The 17,131-nt window shown below is 37.0% G+C and overlaps 1 protein-coding gene and 1 non-coding gene across 2 annotated transcripts in view; both read left to right on the top strand.

Moving 5' to 3' along the window:
* The window catches only part of Smp_000870 (hypothetical protein), a gene marked incomplete at its 5' end in the record, with an annotated part of 42,237 nt that overhangs the window by 15,900 nt on the left and 9,206 nt on the right, over positions 1-17,131 (top strand). Inside the window, 2 exons of the mRNA XM_018795212.1 lie at positions 4,902-5,039; positions 14,607-14,762. Of these exons, the coding sequence (XP_018649547.1) occupies positions 4,902-5,039; positions 14,607-14,762 (294 nt within the window). The remainder of the gene's footprint in view (positions 1-4,901; positions 5,040-14,606; positions 14,763-17,131) is intronic.
* Smp_tRNA_00827_Pseudo_TTG.1.1 lies at positions 14,942-15,012 on the top strand. Its single transcript has one exon. It is a non-coding gene (tRNA).

The following is a 17,131-nucleotide window of genomic DNA, read 5'->3' as shown; positions in this document are numbered from 1 at the left end:
TACAAACACGACGCTTTTAGACCACTAAAGTGGAACCGAATAGTAGTCGGCTTTTCCAATTTTAGTCGATTCTCGCCATTATACGCGGTCACCATCAATGGAGCATTTATCTTATCCTTGAAATGACTGGAACTCCGCCTATAGTTCATCTAGAGGTACTTCCGATCACAAGACCGGACAAAGGAGGAGGGTTGGGTGTGGAATCGGCAACTCCATCCTGTAGAAAACAACCTTGCTAAAAAACGCCAACCAGATTTAACAATTTAAACTCTGTCCGATGAGTTGAAGGACCTTCTTTGAGAAGAATTATGACACCTGATGGCGAGAGCCGAAATTCTTCGAAAGCCACGAGGTTGATGCCTCATTTAACAAGCACAGCAACAGTTGATATAAGTACACGGAATGTCCTGAGAATGTGGGAGACCGGGAGGATCATTCAAATAACCACGTAGATGAGGAGATACAAGTTGTTGGTGCTCGGAATGAATGAAACCGATTGAATCCAACCTGGACGAAAGAGGAGAGATTGAGGAGAGATGCTTCTGTACTGTGTTCATGAAAGGGAAAATGGTTCACACAATCAGGGATTTGTTCTGATGCTGTCCGAAGAAGGTCGAAATGCAATTATAGGATTGGAATCGCATGGATCGAGGATCATCAGAGCATCTTTTAAAACAAAGAAGGTAGTCACAATTGATATTATCCAATGTTATGCACCCATCAATGATAGCAATGACGACAATAAGGATCAGTTTTTCACGACAGGCTGCAGTCAGTCATAGCGAAGTGCAGAGGAAAGGACGTGACCATCCTGATAGGAGACCCCGACTCCAAAGTCGGAATGGAAAACACTGGGTATGAAGATATCATGGGTTGACATGAACTGACTGAGAGAAATTAATGAAAGTGGTTAGAGATTTGTCTATTTGTGTACATTCAACAGAATGGTTATAGGTGTCACACTATTCTCACAGAAACGCATATACAAAGCTACATGAGTCTCAGCGGATCACGCGACGGAGAACCCGATGGATCACACTTGTATGAATAAGAAATTCCGAAGGTCAATGGAAGACATGAAAACCAGTAGAGAAGCTGACATAGCTTGAGATCAACACTAGCTGGTTGTGACCAAGATGAAACTGACGCTAGAGAAGCACTGGACAACTGGGGGAACAGCATTACAAAGGTTCAATGAAGCCTTCCTTCGAGATAGCAACAAACTCAACGAATTGAAGATAACTCTCAACAACATGTTTCAAGCCTTACAAGATTTACAGGAGGAAGAAGAAACTACGATGGAGGATAATTGAAAAGGAATGAAAGAAGCACTAAGGTTAACTTGTCAAGAGGGTTCTGGGCTAATCATTGAGATTCAAGAACAGAGGAACAAATGGGTAGAACACTTTCAGCCAGTCAGCTACAACGTAGGACCAGGCACATATATGCATCGGTCCAATTTGCCATACCTCGTTAGCACAACAAGATGAACATCGAATTCAAAGAAGTAGTTAATTTATTGGTGGTAATATATAAAGGAAAGGTTGTATATAAGGATATAGTACAGGAAGAAAGACAGATATGAAGCCATTTTAATCTCAAGGTTTAAGGAAAGATAAAGAGTGTTTACACTTTGGGGAACTCTTGAATAGGCCAGCTCTATTGGAAGCAGACATCAAAAGAATGAATAGCAATTAGGATCAACTGAAAGGGATTGCTCAGGACAGAGTCGAATGGAGAATGCTGGTGGGCGTTCTATGCTTCTTCAAGAGGGGTAACATGCGTAGATGTTTTCTAAGCATTACTACCATATCGAAGAACGACGGAGTACGGAACACCAGCTTTAGAGATCGCTTAATATTTAAACATGGCAACCCGGTTAGTAAGATCGCTAGTCTGAGATGACTGGGACGTCTGTTATTTACTTCCAACCACCCCCCTACCTCGATATGCAATGTTAAGTGGAGTACGAATGGGTTGTAAAAGACCAAGGTTGGCCAAACTAAATCATTGCATTGAAAAGCATGATCATCCTACTATCAATCACTCTATTTCACTAATCTCTTACTTATTTCCTCATCATTATATATATGAATAATCAAAACAGGTAACTATGTATATAGCTAAGAATTATCATCTGTTTCGAAAATGTAACTTGATACATTTAATACAAAACTCAAAATAGTAAAGTCGATTACTAAGAGAACAATAAACACACACATACCAAACGGTAGCAGGAACACAACAAAATGAATCAATAAAAAAGGTTCAGAGTAATAACCAGTCTGGGATCAGATGAGTGTTGAGTGGTTGGCGTCTAACTCAAATATCATTGGTTGATTCACTCTGATTGACGGAGATTAACACTTATCAAAACGACCACCGCGTCCTTTGTTGGTATTCTTCACTGTCGGACCACTTGATTCTTCGAGTAAACATAAATTTCGTATTATCTAAATAATCATTTCGGTCTCAGTTTTCTGCTTCACAGTTGTGTTGGGTCCATATGGTGCCGTCATCAGCAACTTTTGATCGAACATGCTCTTAGCGACCAAAAAATGTTTGCTAGATGATTCTCCTTTAAACAACGTGCAAATTATTTCCTTTCCCTAACACCCTTATCCCTAAGCTTCTGGCACTGATCTAGAGAATGATTTCCTAAACACACCATAGAAGATAAATTACGGTAACTATATCCGTGATGTAAGGCAACATTATCGTCACTAGTACTTGTATAAGATATCCTTGTGTATTGTAACCTTCATTAAGTTTCCTTCTTACAACACTGGCATAGCTATTATCACTATTGTCACTTCGGCTAGCAAGTAACCTATATCCAATATTAGCTATATCGGAGTGTTCCTTTACAAACTTTGTAGGATCACTAAACGTGGGTTTTCGGCCGCTTTTAATAATCTCCCAGGCCATTGTTACTCACTCACTTTGTGTCTGTACCGGAAGTAGTGTGAACTACTTATGCGGACAGCCATAAGTAGTAAGTATCAGGAATCGGAAGTAGAATGCTTACCAGCAGAAGAGTGAAATAAAGAGAGGAGGAAAGAAAACGAAGAGCAATCGGTATAAAAACAGGATCGAAAGAATGATGAATTATGTAAAGGGCAAGTGATGGAAGATATGCAAATGATGTATTTAATGTATGATTTTTACACTTTACAAAGCTACTGGTTGATTTCACATATGACAATAATTTGGTTTTCCCCATCACGTTTTCGTTCACTATACGGCAATTTTAAAATTATGTCTTCTATGGTTCCCGACCTATTCTGATCTGAAATGTAATTCATCTGCTTTAGAGTTAACTCACACACCATCATCTCTCGAGATAACTGCGTCAAGTCGTCTGTATAATTTCCCTTAATACTAGGAAAGTTTAATAACTTTTCGATAAACATCCTGGCTACAATGTGTTCTTGACCGGATTCTTCGGCTAATTTTCCTAGAACTTTATGGTAGCCAGCATCTGACTCCAGTAAGGCACAGTGTGCTATGGCTGTCTTAGCTTCGTCATCACAATATTTGATAAGATGATTTGACTTCCGTCTAAATCCAATATTTTCGTTACCGATTCACTCAAAACTTATGAAATTCCAGTAATTTACAGGTGTACCGTCGAACCTGAATAAGTGTAGATTTTTAAATGTTGCATTCTCATTGTCACTTATTGATTGATCGACACTTTCTCGTCTCTGATGACGTAACTTCTTAGTTCAATTCATTTTTTCAACTGTGTTACATGTAACCTATTTAATTCCAATTCTATCGGGGAGTTGGTTTTTAGCTCATTATTCTCAAGTTGATCTTCCTTATAATCTTCCGACAACTCTGGAATCTAGTCATTTAGTAGATTATAAGTAAGATCAACTTGATAATAATGAGCTAAAGACCAACCCCTGATAGAATTGGAGTTAGCTAGGTTACATGTAACACAGTTGGCGAAAGAAGTCGAGCTAGAGAACTTACGTCATTGATTCATTGTGTTGTGTTCCTGCTACCGTTTGGTGTATGTGTGTTCATTGTTCTCTTAGTAATGGACTTTACTATTTTGAGTTTTGTACTAGTCAGTGGTCTTCAGTTCTGTTATAGGTATGAGGGCAGTTATCACTTCCCGGTTGCCCACACCGTGGAAGGGTATTTCTTGAGGGACCTGAAAAAGAAGTTGGATTAGTGTTGGTCTTAATGACCTGAGAGCGTGACTGCAGTGCTCAAAGGAAAACTGCTTGAGGTCGGTCACACATGACCTTTTTGTGGTTGATTTTTGTGTTAGCTCCGTTCTTCAAAGGACCTTACCTCCGGAGACGGATATCCGTGGGATAAGGTGAGGTGTGCATTTTTAGGGTCGACCTTTTCTAACCCCACCCCTCCTTGTGGGAAGTCAGCATCACTGCTATGCTGGTTGTCTGTAGGAAACACCTTGCTGTCGTTACACCTCTGTACAGTCAGCAGTACGACTTCGCCTTCGAACCTTGGGTTTGCTGCTTTTAGTCTTGCCGCTCTTCAACTAACCTGTCTGGCATGGTAGAACCTTGAGGAACGATTGTTCCAGCCAGTATAGCTCGGTTGATTCATCACGATAGGCAAGCCTGACCACCACGTCAAGGTATCAGCAATGGTCGGGGAGTTTTGTACTAAATGCGCTAAGTTACATTTTAGAAACAGATAATAATTCTTAGCTATATACATAGTTACCTGTTTTGATCATAGCACTGCTATGACTCTATGTGTGACAGTATAAGGACTTATTCAAGAAATCAATCTGTAAGCATATTAAATTCTACAGCGTATATCTGTTTATTAGCATTCAAAACATGTTTATATATATCGATGAGGAAGAATCTCACTATTTCCCATTTATTCTTTTAAAATTCCTTTTTAAACATTAGAAGTCAATAATGAGTGCAAATAATTTAGGTGAAGTTGCAGCTCAATGGGTTAAAGATGAATCATCTACAATGTGTACAAATTGTTGTACAGAATTTACTACACTTAATCGACGACATCATTGTCGTGCATGTGGCAAGGTATGTATCATTTTATTTTGACTGTGTGTTTTTAGTTTTCGCCTTAGTTTACAACGTTATTGTATATTCACTAAAAATATAATGTGGGTAAACTTTAGTCCCAATACTACCTAAGTTGGGCAATAGTTTTGTTATATGTTTGTAATGTCCGACATTTCCTACCTCATAATTACGAGCAACTGTTGGAGTTCAACCATTACTGTCTCAGAAGTATCGTCAGGATCCATTGGCTATATTGTGCAAGTAGGTGTTAAAGTTTAGCAACTCTTAATTATTCACAATGGAAATTATGAGCATATCGGTATGACTTCAGTGGTTTAAACATAAATTCTATGCTTGTCATCTCAGAGACCACTCATTATTTACTTTCCAGGTGAGTAAACACAATAGCATCGAAAGCATCCATCTAGACTACAATTCTTATTCATTATTCTACAAACAACTATCCGAAACAGTATTCTTGTTTTATTTAAAACAAAATAAATCTCGCTGTTTTAAAACATTTTCATTTGAGATTTTTGAACAATACAGTGAAATTTCTAGAAAATCTTTAAGCTGATTTCTTAATATTTTTTATATATAGTTGAAATCATGAGTCAATTGAAGCTAGACCACCATGGAAAACTTGGAAGCACTGCTTGACAGCCGTTTCGTCCTATTGTGGAACTCCTCAGTGGCAGTTGGAATCCACGATCCCACCTCGCGAGATTCAAACCCAGGACCTACCAGTCTCGCACGCTAGCACTGCTGAGGAGTCCCACAATAAGACGAAACGACCGTCCAGTGCTTCCAGGTTTTCCATGGTAGTCTAGCTCCAATTGACTCATGATTTCAACTTCAACCATTAGATTGTAAAGATCAATCAACAAAGAAAAGTTTGTTGCTAATGATTTGTTTTCTTAAAGTAGTACAACCTTGTTCACTTTCTAAAAATAGTTACCTCATTAGTAAAATAGAATTGTGTTGTTGACAAAAATTTTAAAGAAATTTAGTTGTTATCATGTTAGATATTGTTTACAATAATCAGATATTCCAAAGAAGTTATATAATATAATCAGTCAATGAAAAAATGTTTAAGGTGAAGGTAACTATTCACTGATTAAATATTAAGAATAGAATAATTAACTAAGATAATAATGTGAAGTATCAATGCCAAAGTTGGATCTCATAGTTTTCGATACATTAGAGCATTAGATAGAAAGTTAATAATAAGTCGAGAAGATTTGTAGCTCAGATGGGTGATTTTGATGTAGGTTTTTTCTCTGAGCTGGATGGTTTTAGTCGGGGAGTTTTGATCGTCCTTCTGAACGACATCATCAGCACAAACTTCGGTTAGAAATGAAGTATTTGAATAATAATAATAAGTATATATTTTTTGGGGTACAATTTAAACTTGTGTTCATTGAACTCGATTATTGATTTACTCTGAAGAAGTGACGAAACATCAGAAATACAATTTTTCTACTGACTACAAGATAAAAAAATATATTACCCTGAAGAAGTACAGACAAGTTAGGTGGACGAAACGTTGGAATTATTTAAATTTCAATCGCTGAGACTATTTCAAATATAATTTTCACACATAAGATACTTACTTACTTACTTACTTACTTACTTACTTACTTGCTTACTTACTTACTCACTTACTTACTTACTTACTTACTTACTTACGCCTGTTACCCCTCATCGAGGTGCATAGGCCGCTCACCAGCATTCTCCATCCAACTCTGTCCTGGACAGTCCTTTCCAGTTCTTTGCAGATGTTATTCGTCCTTTTCATATCTGCTTCTATTTCCCGACGTAATGTGTTCTTTGGCCTTCCTCTTTTCCGCTTCGCTTCCGGATTGCATGTTAGGAATTGCCTCGTGATGCAGTTTGGTGATTTCCTTAATGTATGTCCTCTCCCACAGAAGGCTGTTGCTGATAGTAAGCATAAGGTAATAAGGTAATAATGGTTAATGAATAGTTGTAAAAAATAATTAGGTAGGAATAGAAAGAAAAGATTGATTATGGAAGATATAGAAAGGAATCTTAAGGCCATAATAAAATGAGGGATTAAATATAGTGTTTTTGTACTCAAAGTTTAGGATTGGATAAGTGGATGATTATGACTTGTGGTGTTCATAAGCTTTTCATTTGTATTCTTTTTTAGTCGACTCTTTTGACTGTATGTATGATTTTAAAAAAGGAGCCTGCTGAAGCAAAGTGATTACATGATTGAACTTTTGACTGAATTTTGTAGTTCTTTAGATAACCAGGGAATATTTGATTTTTGTAGAAAGTCAATGACACAATACTATTCCAATCATTTTGAAATGATTCAACTCTATTCTATTTTCAGTATATGGCTGTGAATGTGGCTCAATTTTATTGATATCACGAACTGATTTACGTTGGGCAACCACGCACAACCTGAAAGCATCTGAATACCTTTTCGTCCTAGTATGGGACTCTTGCGAATGTTAATGTCCACATCGGGAATCGAACCCAGTAGCTCTTGCTTCAAACGTCCAACACATTATCCACTCAGTTACTGAATTTGAATAGCTACTGGCTTGTGCAATAAGGTGAATTCTAATTCATCTGTTTTGGTTGTCTGAATCTTTCCGTTGATGTTATATACTACAATAGACCAGTCTCTCTTATTATTATTAATGATATATGTGCTAACACGTTGGACGTTTGAAACGTAAATTACTTAATTTGAGTTCTGGTTTCGATGTCAACATTCAGATACAGGTATGTTCAGGTGACGAGTTCTAATTAAGATGTAATATGCACCCTAGATCCCATTGCTAGCTACTATTAAACTTGACTTAAATTATTAAGTTGTAGATTCGAATCTCGCTCCACTTGTTTCTATTTACCTAGATACTATTACTAACCTTCACGTAAAAAAGTTTTTTTTGTTGAAAACCAAGTACATAAGTTCTCACATAGTAAATAATTGACATTATTATTACTATAGTAATAATAATAAGTATTATTATTATTATTTATGTTGTTACTAACTGAATGAAATATTGATCATGTTACTTGTTTCCACCTGATTGATATCTTATACAATTCAACACTTTACCTAATGTTTTATACTACTAATAATAAACAAAAAACAACAACCCCAGGTTGTATACATAAATAGTGAACGTTAGTTAACTAAATTCAGTCATAAGAAAAAGTTAACGAATCTGTTGTTTATGATTTGACATAGTTGGAAAAAAACAACATGATAAACAATAAATTGAAAAAAAACAAAAAAAAAAGAATTTATTGAATATCAGTCAGTTAGCTACAACGTAGGACCAAGCACACATGTGCATCGGTACAAGTTGCCATATCTCGTTAGTACAACAAGATGAACATCGAATTCATAGAAGTAGTTAATTTGTTGGTGGTAATATATAAAAGAAAGGTTTTATATAAGGCTATAGTACAGGAAGAAAGATAGATATGAAGCAATTTTAATCTCAAGGTTTAAGGGAAGATAAAGAGTCTATATACGTACGTCATTGTGATCGATTCTGAGCCATGTCACACACAGTCTCCAACCATTGGTTACTATAGTCACGCGGACCCCCAACCAAGTAGTCTGCATCTGTCAACATGGCTCAGACTAGAAGTTAGTGACTTCAAACACTGATGCCATGTTTTGGTTTGGCCGCCCCTAACTCTCTTCCAACCATCTCCAATACTAGTCAGCGTAGCGCGTCGTGGTAATCGGTGTTCAGGCATACGTAACACGTGGCCCAACCATCTCAGTCGATGAAGATTCATCACCTCGGAGCCTACTGCTTTCTTTACCTACTTAAGGTCAATCCGCTATATAATCTATCAAGTTCAACAATCTTCACAAATACCTTATAATTTCTATGTTTAACCGTCTACTAGTTATTGATTTTATCAATTCCACTCTAATAATCACTCTTGATCATTTCTCTCCTCACTTAATAAGTGTATAAAATTTGATCATCTTGTATTGAGGTACATATATTGCTTACAAATAAATGATAAACTCATTTAATTAACATTTAACCTAATTAATCGGACATTCAAATCAAATAATAATGATTTTTTTGGTGTAAATTTTACAAGTTCCCATGTAAAGCAAAAATACAAAAAAAAAACAAAACTTACAAAATTCACTTAGCAACATGTGATCTAATCTGAAATACATCAGTAGTATAAGATTTCACATCTTATTCTAATGATGACAAGATTTCAATTATGTATACAGAATAATAATAATAATAATTTCTCATTTCATAAATTTGTTAGACTTCATATTGAAAATTATCAATTTGTCAACATTATTGATAAAATTGAACATATAAATATTGGTACAAGGAGGCACTAGATATGTATGCGCCACACAAATCTCATTTGATTTGTGTGAGGGCTGTGATACTGCCCAAGCGCTAAACTGAAGCAGGTGGTTTTCTTAAGGGGCCACACCCGGAGCCATTGACCTAAAGATCTGATCCACAAGGCAGTGGAGCATCGTGAGGAGATGCAGTCCCATGGTAGCCGATGACTAATGATTGGTTAATATGCCATTTCTTCCTTCAGAATACTGGAGCCAGCCCATGTGTACCATTGGTTTGGAATGAGGGTTTTCCAACTCCTCTAGGTGGACCCTCCGTGTCCACCAACCCGGTTAAAGCGCCGGACAATCGCTTTTCGTCCTCTCAATTTCGTGAAGAACAGTAATACCACGAGAAGGCAGTGAGTAGGACTTCCCTGACAGAGACTTTATACGCGTGGCCATATGAGAGCATTTCGAGAGGGAGAACGGACTCTCCCCACTCTCGGCCATACCAGGGCATTTGGGGGCATTGATAAAATTGATGAGATCTACATTTGTCTAATAAAACAAGATTACTTACTTACTTACGCCTGTTACTCCTCGTGGAGGAGCATAGGCTGCCCACCACCAGCATTCTCCATCCAACTTTAAACAAGATAAAATCATATTTTTTAAATGATAGCGAAATAAGAATTATGGCGATAAATTTGGGAGTATATATGGAATGAGTAAACTGCTTACGGTTTATGAAGGTTGTTGAATTTTATAATTTACATCTCGAACTGAATTCCTTTGGATAATTGTCAAAGGCTAGGAAGTATTAGACAACTGCTTTTATCCTAGTATGGGACTCCACTGAAGGTGGGACCTGGGACATTCATATCTCTTGACGAGCACATCTTTCCAGTTGGGAGGCAGTGACCCAATGTTGACACTGGAAAATGATTACGTACTGATTAAAGTTAGACGTATAAACCACTAAATGGCCACTCAGTAGTCTAAATGTTATGTGTTCACTGTAAGCCCTTAAGGTTCTGGTTTCGATTCCCGTGGGGTCATTAATACACATTGTTGAAGAGTCTCATATTATGACAAAAACTTTGTCCAGTACTTCATACTTTTAAGTGATCCTCTAGCCATGTCCAGTTTGCGATCAAAACTATAAAATGGTTAGCACTATCTTAATGATTGGCACTGAACTTTGAACTACTTAATAAGTTGAAACGTTGCTTGATCTAGGTCGTTGTGAATAGTTGTATTATGTCCTTTACTCATTAAATTATAGTAGAGGCACTCGATTCTTTATGAAATAACTGAGTTTTAGTATAAAATTACGAAAAGGCTGCTATAAAATAGATCATTCATTTACCTTGGTTTCAGACAGATTTAGCTACCAATAAAAGACATTTTGTCACTTGGAAAATACTTGTTAACGTGTTCTTAAAAGAACTGATCCAACCTCTCATACCATCTCTTGGTGTCATAATTATCTAATTCTTGCCTTCTGTACTTTTTGTTAACAGATTTATGAATCCATCTCTAAAGTTTCATAATAGGGTCGCTAAACCTATCCTCAAACTTCTTGCTTTATCCTAGCTTCAGACTTGTAGTAATCCTAGAAGGGCTCCAGGCGGAGTTTGTATTCTGATTGTTTAGTATATAGTTTGACAATAGTTCTCCTGTTCAGCCATTTTCAAACAACTAATTCTAGATTAATTTATTACTAATCGTCTATAATTTGGCTAACCAATCATTGTTATCTTCTACTGTCTAGTATTTCATGACCACGATACCTCGCTCGGCTCTTCCCAAATCATAATAAGAGTTGAGGACGAACAGTATGTATATCGCAGTATGCTGAACAATGTAGCACTTCAATCCGTCTCCCAACGCTGATTGGTTGAAAATAGGTCAATTGGCAATCTACAATTTAAGGATGATCAGAGCACTCAGTAGTCTGAATTTTCTCTTGCTAACAGTTATAAGCAGTTTAACACCTATCATAAACATTTTCCGAACCAACGTATCTACATTACACAATAATTCAACAGAAAGACGTTAACGAGATGGAAGTCCATAGAACCGATATCATAATACTAATGATAATGGAAAGCTAAATGTAGGAAGTATAGTTCAAACAGACTGAGAAGTATGTACTAATATTACGACTGAAAATTCGGAGGAAAATAACGAATGAATTTAACTTCACCATTGAGGTACACATTGACTGAATTAGAAATTAAAACGTTCAATTTTTTGAGTTAAAAAACTTCTCTATTCTCCATTGGGATTTCATCCTACGTACTGTGGTTGGAAACTCCGCCTTTAAATCTTCTAGAGTTACTGCTGGACCCAATACTGAGTAAAGGAGGAGGGTTAGGCACGGGGTGGTAACCCCATCCTGTAGAAAACAATCTTGCTAAAAAACGCTAACCAGATTAAACAATTTAAACTCTGTTCTCCAAGTTGAAGGATCTTCTTTAAGAAGAATTATGACACCTGATGGCGAGAGCCGAGATTCTTCGAAAGCCACGAGGTTGATGCCTCATTTAACAAGCACAGCAACAGTTGATATAAGTACATGGAATGTTCTGAGAATGTGGAAGACCACGTAAATGAGGAGATACAAGTTGTTGGTGCTCGGAATGAATGAAACCGATTGAATCCAACCTGGACGAAAGAGGATAGATTGAGGAGAGATGCTTCTGTACTGTGTTCATGAAAGGGAAAATGGTTCACACAATCAGGGACTTGTTCTGATGCTGTCCGAAGAAGGTCGAAATGCAATTATAGGATTGGAATCGCATGGATCGAGGATCATCAGAGCATCTTTTAAAACAAAGAAGGTAGTCACAATTGATATTATCCAATGTTATGCACCCATCAATGATAGCAATGACGACAATAAGGATCAGTTTTTCACGACAGGCTGCAGTCAGTCATAGCGAAGTGCAGAGGAAAGGACGTGACCATCCTGATAGGAGACCCCGACTCCAAAGTCGGAATGGAAAACACTGGGTATGAAGATATCATGGGTTGACATGAACTGACTGAGAGAAATTAATGAAAGTGGTTAGAGATTTGCCTATTTGTGTACATTCAACAGAATGGTTATAGGTGTCACAATATTCTCACACAAAACTACATGAGTCTCACCGAACCACACAACAGAGACTGGATTATGAAGACCTCGACATCTGACAGGAAGCACGGAATGCAATGGACAGGTTGGATGAAACTAGACGATTTTGACTTCACAGATAACCTAGCCCTTCTATCCATAACCACGAACAAATGCAGATGAAGACAACTAGTGTAGCAGTAGGTCTTAACATACACAAAAGAAAAAGCGAGATCCTCAAATACATCACAGAAAACAGCAACCCATTCTGTCTTGATGCAGAAGGTCGGGAAGAGGTAGAAACATTCAAGTACCTTGGAAGCATCATCGATAATCGTGGAAGATCCGATGCAAATGTGAAGGCGAGTATTGGCAAATGAAGAACAGAATTCCTGTAATTGAAGAACATACGGATCTCAAAACAACTGTCAACCAATATCAATAGGAACGTCAAGACAACTCTACTGTGTGGAGATGAAACGTGGGGAACTACGGCAACTATTATCAGGAGGGTACAGGTATTTATAAACAGTTGTCTACGTAAGATACTGAATGTTCGTTGACTGGATACCGTCAGCAACAAACTACTGTGAGAGAGAACAAACCAGCTTCCACCTGAAGAGGAAATTAAGAAAAGATGTTGGAAGTGGATAGGACATACATTGAGGAAATCACCAAACTGCATCATTAGACGAACTATATTTTCATTATCGTAGTTGAATAGTTACTTGATTTAGTTACTAATTTTTAGCATGTTTTCGAAAAGCTTCTAAAATCTCAACGTCATGTGTCCTCACCCCTGTTTTCAACTCATGAACTAACCTTGAAAACAAAGTTTTTTCTGTACTTCCCTCCCTATTTTCTCTTTCCGAGTTTGAAAATAAAAGATTCCTGGATACCAGAAAGTTTTCAGTTGCCAATTTTGTAATTAAACAAACAATAACAAAATAATTTTATAAACGATTCTCATAAATTATTTCAGCCATACTAGGCTACTTTCAATGATTTTTTATCTTTTGCCTCAGTTACTACTGTCATACAGCGATATGATAAAGATATAGTATTGTACAGTGTTTTGATTATATTTATCATAATTTTGTTGCGAATTGTAAGGCACTAAATAGTATCTTTGAAATAACTAAGTCCATATTAATGTGGTACATCAATGCTAATTGTTTTAAGAAATTATAATAAGATGTTGAGTTGAATAAGATAAATTAGATATGTCCAAAAGTCACAATATTTACATCAGTCAGTCACAACGTAGAACTTCGTACGTACGTACATCAGTTCGAGTTGCCATACCACATTAGCCCAGAGATTCAGTTGTCGATTCAAATCTCATAGTGGTAGAAGTAGTAAGAGTATAAGCAGTAAACCGAAAGATTAGGGTTTGAAGATGGTATTGAAGGAGTATAATCCAGTGAAATAAATTTGGAATGAGAAAAAAGATAGAGATATGAAGAATTCAGAAGATTAGAATTCGGCAGACTTCAAAGAGTGGACGCACCTTCGCTATTGCAAATGATTTTGAGCCATGTCATTCAAGGTCTCTAATCTGGAAGCACTGGACGGCCATTTCGTCCTATTGTGGGACTCCTCAGCAGTGCGCATCCACCAGGTTTTCTCTGATGGTCTAGCTTCAATTGACTCACGCTTTCAACTATGAAAATACTAAATCTCCACAAAAAACCCCTTCTGACAATATTTTCAGTATTTAACTATAAAACGTGGCTTTTAAAGCAAAGGTTTCGATATATATATATATATATATATATATATATATATATATATATATAACCAACGCGTATGTATAAACATGTATCTGATGGGTCCTGGATAAGACGAAAGTTCTACCCCTGGATCACAATTTGTAGATTCCATAATGGCTCTTAAAGGTTGAAGAAATTTGTCGGTTATTGATAAGATTACCAAGTGAATAATCCCAAAGCTAGACGTAGGGTACCAAGTAGATAGTATTATGTTTTGCTTTAAGCAATGTCGAGAACTTTGGGAACGTACCTTAAAGCACATTTTCTACCTTCATGTACGCTGCTTTTACAATTAACTGACTTTTAAAGTTCTCTGTGCAAATCAAACCATAATTTCTGGAAACATTTTCCTTTTCTCTACTTCTTAATAGTTATTTTGTGGTTCCTGTTCAGCATATAAAGCTCCATTGGAATCTTGTGGCGGTAAATATCAACGAGTATGTGTTGTAGACTATTATTTACTTAATAAGAATTTCAAACCGCCAAAACCTAAAATTATGGAGGCGATACTACGTCGAGTAGATAAAGTAAGTTTCTTTTGTTTTAAAATTATTTTTGATTTAGATTAATCAAATATTTTTTTAGTCAAAAATAATTACTGATTAAAAAATCCACTTAGTATTGTTTGTTTGAATCTTCTCATCAAACAAACAATACTAAGTGAATTTAAACTTCACCCCATTGCACAAGCAAGTGACTATCAGGACTTACTAGCTGAGTGGATAACGCGATGGCGTTTGAAGCGAAAGGTACTGGGTTCGAGTTCCAGAGTGAACATCAACTCTGAGATGCAGGTACATCCAGCTGACGAGTCCCGAATAGGACGAAACGCGCTTCCTGGATTCCACTGCTAACCACTATCCATCTTTGCTTACAATTACTGAGTAGTTTATTGATAGTTTCATATATCACAGTATCAGCAAGTATAATTTATCACTGTCTCGTTCACACAGTCCCTTTCTAATCTCCGTCGAACTATTCCTATTTAAGTACACAATTGTTTGAGTGACATAAACCGTACCCAACCAATCTTGTCATCCTCCACTATCTATCCCATTTTTGAATGTAACATTAACATTAAGTTTCCAGCTTTGATTAAATTAGGCAAACTCAAATCATGTGGTAGACATCCCTAGGGGGTTTTGTGAAGATTTTATTAATTTTATATAGTTGAGATCATGAGTCATTTGAAGCTAGACCACCATCGAAAACCTGGGAGCACTGGACGACCGTTTCGTCCTATTATGAGACTCCTCAGCAGTGCGCATCCAAAATCCCGCCTCGCGAGACTCGGACCCAGAACCTACCAGTCTCGCGCAGAGCACTTAACCGATAGACCACTGAGCCGGCATTCAACGGTGTTAATGTCTAACCTCAACCAATCCACTACATCTATCAAATGTATAACTTCTTTACAAATTTCTACAGTACTTTACATTTTAGTTAATTATTATAACTTATTGGTCAAGTATTAATTTGTGTTCTATTATTCGATTTTGAGCGCCATTATTTATTTATTTATTTGAACACATAAACATTGGTACAAAAGAGCACCGGATACATATACACCACACAAATCTCATTCGATTTGTGTGAGGGCTGTGATACTGCCCAGGTGCCCAAACTGAAGCAAGTGGTTTTCTTAGGGGGCCTGACCCGGAGCCTTTGACCTAAAGGTGTGATCCGCAAGGCAGTGGAGCATCGTGAGGAGATGCAGTCCCATGGTAGCCGGTTACCAACGATTGATTCATTTGCCATTTGTTCCATCAGCACACTGGAGCTCATGTGAACCATTGGTTTGGAATCAGGATTTTCAAATCCCCTAGGTGGACATTCGCTTTTCCTCCTCTCAATTTCGTAAAGAACACCCCTGCCACGAGAAGGCAGTCAGTAGGACTTCCCTGACATGCTATATACGCGTGGCCATGTGAGAGTATTTCGAGCGGGAGAGCGGACTCTCCTCACTCTCGGCCGTACCAGGGCATTTGGGGTCTTTGAGTGCCAAACCTTTAATATATGACCTATTGATACTCTACCCACCTATTGAAATGATTGATGTCGTTAAACGAAGGTTCATGCAACTGTTTTAATCAATAACTCCCTGCTTTATTACATAAGTGGTTAATTACAGATTATATTTGAATAGTAATAATCTTTGTGGAATATCATAGTTATTCGAATCTCATCTCAGACATGACTTATATATATACATATAGTCATGAACGTTTTCACAACTTAAATCACGAACTAATTTATCATTTCATTTACTATAAAAGTTCATTATCACTTAGTCATTTCAACTAATTTAGCTTTATTGAATATGATTAATTAGTTCATTCAAAGTCACATTTGATTTGTTTCAATCACAGATTTCTCTACATATTGAACACAAAAAAAACAAACAACCTACACAACAGAATAGATAACATATCATTTCATGAAATGTTTATTACATAATAAATAATAGATTCATTCAACTTATATACAATATATGATAATATAATTTAATATTTTCATGTAAACAATACAATATACAAATTGATTGAACTGTTTATATATTAAGAATTATCAAATGTTCGGTGTGCAGTGAGCTGATGGAGAATTGTAGCTGAGGTAGATGATTTTGATGGAGTTTTGTTCTCTTCCCCCCTCTTCTCTTTCTCTCTTTCACAACTCCCCTTCCCTGGATCTGCCTCTTCTGAGCTCGGTCTCCCTCCTGGGGTTGGGAGGGACTCGCTTGATGCGATGACGTCATGGGAAGACCTGACTGGGAGAAAAGAACAAAAGGGTAGAGGAGAATTTGCAGACCTATGTGTATCTAAAAAACTGGGCATAGGTGGGCACCATATTCCCTTCAAGCCCCTTCTCCTAGGTTCCTGGAACTCGCCTGAAACCT

The sequence above is a fragment of the Schistosoma mansoni genome, chromosome 1 (assembly GCF_000237925.1).
Source record: "Schistosoma mansoni strain Puerto Rico chromosome 1, complete genome".
Taxonomy (NCBI): Eukaryota; Metazoa; Platyhelminthes; class Trematoda; order Strigeidida; family Schistosomatidae; genus Schistosoma; species Schistosoma mansoni.
Note: the sequence above shows the minus strand (reverse complement) of the source record. Positions and strands in the feature narration are given on the sequence as shown.